This window comes from Phyllobates terribilis, unplaced genomic scaffold (genome assembly GCF_046119375.1).
Source record: "Phyllobates terribilis strain yellow unplaced genomic scaffold, ASM4611937v1 Scaffold_4__5_contigs__length_816908805, whole genome shotgun sequence".
Taxonomy (NCBI): Eukaryota; Metazoa; Chordata; class Amphibia; order Anura; family Dendrobatidae; genus Phyllobates; species Phyllobates terribilis.
The window spans coordinates 9070912-9078955 of NW_027362764.1; the positions used below are offsets into that span (position 1 = coordinate 9070912).

Consider the following 8044-nt stretch of genomic DNA (forward strand, 5'->3'; position numbering starts at 1 on the left):
ATATATAATACTGACCCCTGTATACAGTGTATATATATATATATAATACTGACCCCTGTATACAGTGTATATATATATATAATACTGACCCCTGTATACAGTGTATATATATATAATACTGACCCCTGTATACAGTGTATATATATATAATACTGACCCCTGTATACAGTGTATATATATATATAATACTGACCCCTGTATACCGCACATTATCTGTATTTAGCCTCCAGCAGGTGAATTCTGTGTATTCCGGCGCTGAGCACTAGGGGGCGGTGTGCGGCTCCCAGTGTCTTCTCTATTACTTGGAATTATCAGGCGACGTCATCCATTGTCGGGCGCTGATTGGACTTCAGATGTCACATGACGCGGGGATCCCAGTATTGTGCGCGGCGCCGGTCTCTGACGTGTTTAGTAGCCTGTGACATGAACGGTAAGAAACCGGGAGCTGCGTGATGATGATGATGATGATGCGGGGGCTGTATGATGATGGATGGGAGGGGGCTGTATGATGATGGATGGGAGGGGCTGTATGATGATGGATGGGAGGGGGCTGTATGATGACAGATGGGAGGGGGCTGTATGATGACAGATGGGAGGGGGCTGTATGATGGATGGATGGGAGGGGGCTGTATGATGATGGGGGGGCTGTATGATGGATGGATGGGAGGGGGCTGTATGATGATGATGGGTCTGTATGATGATGGATGGGAGGGGGCTGTATGATGATGGATGGGAGGGGGCTGTATGATGATGGATGGGAGGGGGCTGTATGACGGATGGATGGGAGGGGGCTGTATGACGGATGGATGGGAGGGGGCTGGATGACGGATGGATGGGAGGGGACTGGATGATGATGGATGGGAGGGGGCTGGATGATGATGGATGGGAGGGGGTTGTATGATGATGGATGGGAGGGGGCTGGATGATGATGGATGGGAGGGGGCTGGATGACGGATGGATGGGAGGGGGCTGGATGATGATGGATGGGAGGGGGCTGGATGATGATGGATGGGAGGGGGCTGGATGATGATGGATGGGAGGGGGCTGGATGACGGATGGATGGGAGGGGGCTGGATGACGGATGGATGGGAGGGGGCTGGATGACGGATGGATGGGAGGGGGCTGGATGATGATGGATGGGAGGGGGCTGGATGACGGATGGATGGGAGGGGGCTGGATGACGGATGGATGGGAGGGGGCTGGATGATGATAGATGGGAGGGGGCTGGATGATGATGGATGGGAGGGGGCTGGATGATGATGGATGGGAGGGGGCTGGATGATGATGGATGGGAGGGGGCTGGATGACGGATGGATGGGAGGGGGCTGGATGACGGATGGATGGGAGGGGGCTGGATGACGGATGGATGGGAGGGGGCTGGATGACGGATGGATGGGAGGGGGCTGGATGACGGATGGATGGGAGGGGGCTGGATGACGGATGGATGGGAGGGGGCTGGATGATGATGGATGGGAGGGGGCTGGATGATGATGGATGGGAGGGGGCTGGATGATGGTGATGATGGATGGGAGGGGGTTGTATAATGATGGATGGGAGGGGGTTGTATGATGATGGATGGGAGGGGGCTGGATGATGATGGATGGGAGGGGGCTGGATGATGGTGATGATGGATGGTGGGGGGGCTGGATGATGATGGATGGGAGGGGGCTGGATGATGATGGATGGGAGGGGGCTGGATGATGATGGATGGGAGGGGGCTGGATGATGATGGATGGGAGGGGGCTGGATGATGATGGATGGGAGGGGGCTGGATGATGATGGATGGGAGGGGGCTGGATGATGGATGGGAGGGGGCTGTATGATGGTTGGGAGGGGGCTGTATGATGGATGGGAGAGGGCTGTATGATGGTTGGGAGGGGGCTGTATGATGATGATGGATGGGAGGGGGCTGTATGATGATGATGGATGGGAGGGGGCTGTATGATGATGATGGATGGGAGGGGGCTGTATGATGATGATGGATGGGAGGGGGCTGTATGATGATGATGGATGGGAGGGGGCTGTATGATGATGATGGATGGGAGGGGGCTGTATGATGATGGATGGGAGGGGGCTGTATGATGATGGATGGGAGGGGGCTGTATGATGATGGATGGGAGGGGACTGTATGATGATGGATATGAGAGGGCTGTATGATGGATGGGAGGGGGTTGTATGATGATGGATGGGAGGGGGCTGTATGATGATGGATGGGAGGGGGCTGTATGATGATGGATGGGGCTGTATGATGATGGATGGGATGGGGCTGTATGATGATGGATGGGAGGGGGCTGTATGATGATGGATGGGAGGGGGCTGTATGATGGATGGGAGGGGGCTGTATGATGGATGGGAGGGGGCTGTATGATGATGGATGGGAGGGGGCTGTATGATGATGGATGGGAGGGGGCTGTATGATGGATGGGAGGGGGCTGTATGATGATGGATGGGAGGGGGCTGTATGATGATGGATGGGAGGGGGCTGTATGATGGATGGGAGGGGGCTGTATGATGGATGGGAGGGGGCTGTATGATGGGAGGGGGCTGTATGATGGGAGGGGGCTGTATGATGGGAGGGGGCTGTATGATGATGGATGGGAGGGGGCTGTATGATGATGGATGGGAGGGGGCTGTATGATGATGGATGGGAGGGGGCTGTATGATGGATGGGAGAGGGCTGTATGATGATGGATGGGAGAGGGCTGTATGATGATGGATGGGAGGGGGCTGTATGATGGATGGGGGGCTGTATGATGATGGATATGAGAGGGCTGTATGATGATGGATGGGAGGGGGCTGTGTGATGATGGATGGGAGGGGGCTGTATGATGGATGGGGGGGGCTGTATGATGGATGGGAGGGGGCTGTATGATGATGGATGGGAGGGGGCTGTATGATGATGGATGGGAGGGGGCTGTATGATGATGGATGGGAGGGGGCTGTATGATGATGGATTGGAGGGGGCTGTATGATGATGGATGGGAGGGGGCTGTATGATGATGGATGGGAGGGGGCTGTATGATGATGGATGGGAGGGGGCTGTATGATGATGGTTGGGAGGGGGCTGTATGATGGATGGGAGGGGGCTGTATGATGGATGGGAGGGGGCTGTATGATGATGGATGGGAGGGGGCTGTATGATGATGGATGGGAAGGGGCTGTATGATGATGGATGGGAGGGGGCTGTATGATGATGGATGGGAGGGGGCTGTATGATGATGGATGGGAGGGGGCTGTATGATGATGGATGGGAGGGGGCTGTATGATGATGGATGGGAGGGGGCTGTATGATGATGGATGGGAGGGGGCTGTATGATGATGGATGGGAGGGGGCTGTATGATGATGGATGGGAGGGGGCTGTATGATGATGGATGGGAGGGGGCTGTATGATGATGGATGGGAGGGGGCTGTATGATGGATGGGAGGGGGCTGTATGATGATGGATGGGAGGGGGCTGTATGATGATGGATGGGAGGGGGCTGTATGATGATGGATGGGAGGGGGCTGTATGATGATGGATGGGAGGGGGCTGTATGATGATGGATGGGAGGGGGCTGTATGATGGTGATGATGGATGGTGGGGTGGGCTGTATGATGATGGATATGAGAGGGCTGTATGATGGTTGGGAGGGGGCTGTATGATGATGGTTGGGAGGGGGCTGTATGATGATGGATGGGAGGTTGCTGTATGATGGATGGATGGGAGGGGGCTGTATGATGGATGGGAGGGGGCTGTATGATGGATGGATGGGAGGGGGCTGTATGATGGATGGATGGGAGGGGGCTGTATGATGGATGGATGGGAGGGGGCTGTATGATGGATGGATGGGAGGGGGCTGTATGATGGATGGATGGGAGGGGACTGTATGATGGATGGATGGGAGGGGGCTGTATGATGGATGGATGGGAGGGGGCTGTATGATGGATGGATGGGAGGGGGCTGTATGATGCATGGATGGGAGGGGGCTGTATGATGCATGGATGGGAGGGGGCTGTATGATGGATGGATGGGAGGGGGCTGTATGATGGATGGATGGGAGGGGGCTGTATGATGGATGGATGGGAGGGGGCTGTATGATGGATGGATGGGAGGGGGCTGTATGATGGATGGTTGGGAGGGGGCTGTATGATGGATGGTTGGGAGGGGGCTGTATGATGGATGGATGGGAGGGGGCTGTATGATGGATGGATGGGAGGGGGCTGTATGATGGATGGATGGGAGGGGGCTGTATGATGCTGATGATGGATGGGGGTGTTGTGTGAATAGAGGGGGCTGGTTGTCCTGTTGCCTGGTGGTTGCTGTGGTTCCTGGGTAATCCGTGGTCCTGGTGTGAGCTTCATGTGGTGGCTGTGGTCCTGGTGCCTGGGTAGATTGTGGTCCTGGTGGCTGTGATCCTGCTGCATGGGTAGTCGTTGGTCCTCATGTGGTGCCTGTGATCCTGGTGCTGGGTTCTTGGTGGTCCTCATGTGGTGCCTGTGATCCTGGTGCTGGGTTCTTGGTGGTCCTCATGTGGTGCCTGTGATCCTGGTGCTGGGTTCTTGGTGGTCCTCATGTGGTGCCTGTGATCCTGGTGCTGGGTTCTTGGTGGTCCTCATGTGGTGCCTGTGATCCTGGTGCTGGGTTCTTGGTGGTCCTCATGTGGTGCCTGTGATCCTGGTGCTGGGTTCTTGGTGGTCCTCATGTGGTGCCTGTGATCCTGGTGCTGGGTTCTTGGTGGTCCTGGTGTGAGCTCCATGTTGCTGCCTGTGGTTCTGGTGCTTCGGTAGTTGATAGCCCTGGTCTGTGTTCCTCATGTGGTGGTCCTGGTGCCGATTAGTTGGTGGTCCTCACGTGGTAGCTGCAGTCCTGGTGTCAGGTAGTTGCTGGTCCTCATGTGCTGGCTAGTCGATGGTCCTCATGTGGTGGGCTCTCTTTTGCAGCGTCACCTCCATGGCCCTGATAGAAGGCGTTGGGGATGAAGTTACCATTCTCTGTGCGCTTTTTCTCCTGATCTCGCTCATCGCTTTGGCTTGGATTTCTACCCACACTTCTGAACGGGGATCCTCTCCATGGTGGTCACAGGCCTCTGCAGGACTAGAAGCAGAGCCACCACCGAGACCACCTGTGACTGGCACCGACCAGCCCCCTGACAGTGGTGAACCTGAAGGACCCACGTTTAGTGCTGCAGAGGATGCTGGGAGCTCTTCTATTAGTCCTGACTCCTTGCTGAGTAATGACTTCACATCTGGTGACCAGAGACCCTCCTCTAGTTTTGACTCACCCTCTGTCCGACATAGAGGACCCCCGACGCAGGGCGACTTTGCAGGGACCCAGGATGCAATAACTCTGCGATTAAAGTTCTTGAATGAAACTGAGCGCGTGGTGTCGGTGCGACCCATGGACTCCGTCCTGCACATCAAGAGGTAAGTGGCTGGAGAGCGGCGACATCAGTGTGGGGGCGGTGGGTGCGCGGCAACATTCACTGGGGGTTTCCTGGCGCCTCCTATCCCCTCCCCTGGGTAATAACTGTTCTGGTCATTAGTGGGTCTATGTGCAGCTGTCACATGGGGGTGACGTCTTGCCTCCTCATTGATCACTCCACAGGGGGCAGCACAGGGCTGCCTGCTTCATTCTCATGGGACTCGGAGCATTTCACACATCCGTCTGCTGCTATTGGGGGTTGTGGCTTGTTTTCATGACATGACCTGTGTCTTTGTGGTTTCTGTTAAGTCATCAGGGCGCATCGCTGCCTGTTATAGCTGGTAGGCCGGACCTCCGACTAATCAATGACTCCAACTCCACAACACTTGTCGCTACCGGGCGTGTGCATAAAGTGCGGCGCTGGTCGGTACCGGGCGTGTGCATAAAGTGCGGCGCTGGTCGGTACCGGGCGTGTGCATAAAGTGCGGCGCTGGTCGGTACCGGGCGTGTGCATAAAGTGCGGCGCTGGTCGGTACCGGGCGTGTGCATAAAGTGCGGCGCTGGTCGGTACCGGGCGTGTGCATAAAGTGCGGTGCTGGTCGCTACCGGGCGTGTGCCCGGTAAATGATCTTGCTGTGGAATACACGGTTCTTCTTGAACCATGGCAGGAAGTGCTGTTTGAGAAACTCAACATACATTATGGAGTTCATCTTTACCCCTTCAGGGATCCTAAAAGGGCGACAATCTCTCTCCCCATGATTCCAGCCCAAAACATTACTCCACCTCCTCCTTGTTGGCGCTGTAGCCGTGTTTGCATGGGGTGTCCATCAACCAGCCATCCTCCACTCCATCCATCTGGACCATCGAGATCATTTCATTTCAATTGTCCTCTAATAGTTATTTGACTGGATAATTACAATGACTGCAATTCATATAGGGAATGTGGGAAAATCTGAGAAAATAGTATTTGCATAATAATTTGGAACACAGTGTACATTTACTATGAGTCGGCATCGCTCCAGTTTATATTGACTCCACAGCTCTGGTTATAACGTCATTAACCGGTGTCTAATAATCTGGACACATCAATATGGCAGCTCGCTGTGATAGTGCAGCCCGGAGATGGCCATCGCTGCTCTTCATAGCGGAGTGCTGCCTTCAATCTCCGGCCCTGTCGTGGCCTCGCCTCCCTCCCGCCGGCCCTGTCGTGGCCTCGCCTCCCTCCCGCCGGCCCTGTCGTGGCCTCGCCTCCCTCCCGCCGGCCCTGTCGTGGCCTCGCCTCCCTCCCGCCGGCCCTGTCGTGGCCTCGGCTCCCTCCCGCCGGCCCTGTCGTGGCCTCGCCTCCCTCCCGCCGGCCCTTTTTAACTTGCCCTTCTTGTTTCCTCATTTAGGAGTCAGTTTCCGGGCCAGGAGCCGCTCGTCCGCCTTATTTATCAGGGGCAGCTCCTTCGGGATGATTCTCAGACTGTGGCGTCACTCCAGCTCGCTGACGGCTGTGTGCTGCACTGTCATCTTTCCCAGCATGCCGCAGCCTCGGTGCCTGGCGGGGACGAGCCATCCCAGGACTCTGTGAACGTCGGCAGCCTCATGCTCCCATTGTTCCTGCTCCTCCTCGGCCTCCTGTGGTACTGCCTGATCCAGTACCCGCATGTATTCAGTGCCACGGCCACCACCTGTCTGGCCGCCATGACGCTGTTTGTATTGGTTCTTGTCTTCTCCTCATATCGTAGATGATCCTTCCGCCACATGGCACCTGGAAACTGCATTGTTCATCCCCTACCCCACAGAGGCGGGACCCCCCCCCCCAGCCACAGAGACTGAACCCCACAGAGGCTGCCCCCCCCCCAGCCACAGAGACTGAACCCCACAGAGGCTGGACCCCACAGAGGCTCCCCCAAAGAGGCTGGACCCCCCCCCCCCCAGCCACAGAGACTGAACCCCACAGAGGCTGCCCCCCCCCCCAGCCACAGAGGCTGGACCCCACAGAGGCTGCCCCCCCCCCCAGCCACAGAGGCTGGACCCCACAGAGGCTGCCCCCCCTCAGCCACAGAGGCTAGACCCCACAGAGGCTCCCCCAAAGAGGCTGGACCCCCACCCCCCACCACAGAGGCTGGACCCCACAGAGGCTGCCCCCCCCCCCCAGCCACAGAGGCTGGACCCCACAGAGGCTCCCCCAAAGAGGCTGGACCCCCACCCCCCACCACAGAGGCCGGACCCCACAGAGGTTGGACCCCACAGAGGCTCCCCCCCCCCCACCACCACAGAGGCTCCCCCCCCCCCCACCATCACAGAGGCTCCCCCCCCCCCACCATCACAGAGGCTGGACCCCACAGAGGTTGGACCCCCCAGCCACAGAGGCTGGACCCCACAAGGCTGGACCCCCTGCCGTGCCCTGTGACCCGCTCTGGTGCGGAGGGCCGACCTTCAGTCTTCTGTGTTCCTTGTGGATTGTTTTTCGGGAGGGTGGCAGCGCGGGGGTGGTGTGGTGAGGCCGGCGGCACGGCTGGAGGACGCCGCTCACCGCTGTCTCTCGCCTGCAGATCCGGCCGCTCTCAGACTTCTTCTCATGCACAGTCTAATAAAGAAGCGATCGATTTACCAATATGGCGTCACTGTTACCTCTAGAAATAAGGTGTAATGGC

The 8044-nt window shown here is 57.2% G+C and overlaps 1 protein-coding gene across 2 annotated transcripts; it reads left to right on the top strand.

The window, feature by feature from the left end:
• The first annotated feature begins 313 nt into the window (after window positions 1-313).
• On the top strand, window positions 314-7281 carry TMUB1 (transmembrane and ubiquitin like domain containing 1). 2 transcript variants are annotated; one of them, XM_073676455.1, is made up of 3 exons: window positions 314-430; window positions 4922-5404; window positions 6794-7279. In XM_073676455.1, exons 2-3 carry the CDS (start codon window positions 4932-4934, stop codon window positions 7134-7136), a joined length of 816 nt encoding a protein of 271 aa, XP_073532556.1. In that variant the 5' UTR covers window positions 314-430; window positions 4922-4931; the 3' UTR covers window positions 7137-7279. The 2 variants fall into 2 exon arrangements, with proteins under 2 accessions (XP_073532556.1, XP_073532555.1); XM_073676454.1 differs by lacking the exon at window positions 314-430 and having other exon boundaries at window positions 4899-5404; window positions 6794-7281.
• Window positions 7282-8044: the final 763 nt, after the last annotated feature.

Excerpts from the sequence above, each read along its gene's own strand:
- TMUB1 (XM_073676454.1), top strand. The coding sequence starts at position 4,899 with ATGTGGTGGGCTCTCTTTTGCAGCGTCACCTCCATGGCCCTGATAGAA. Across the intron at positions 5,405-6,793 it reads TCCGTCCTGCACATCAAGAG|GAGTCAGTTTCCGGGCCAGG; the intron begins GTAAGTGGCTGG and ends TTCCTCATTTAG.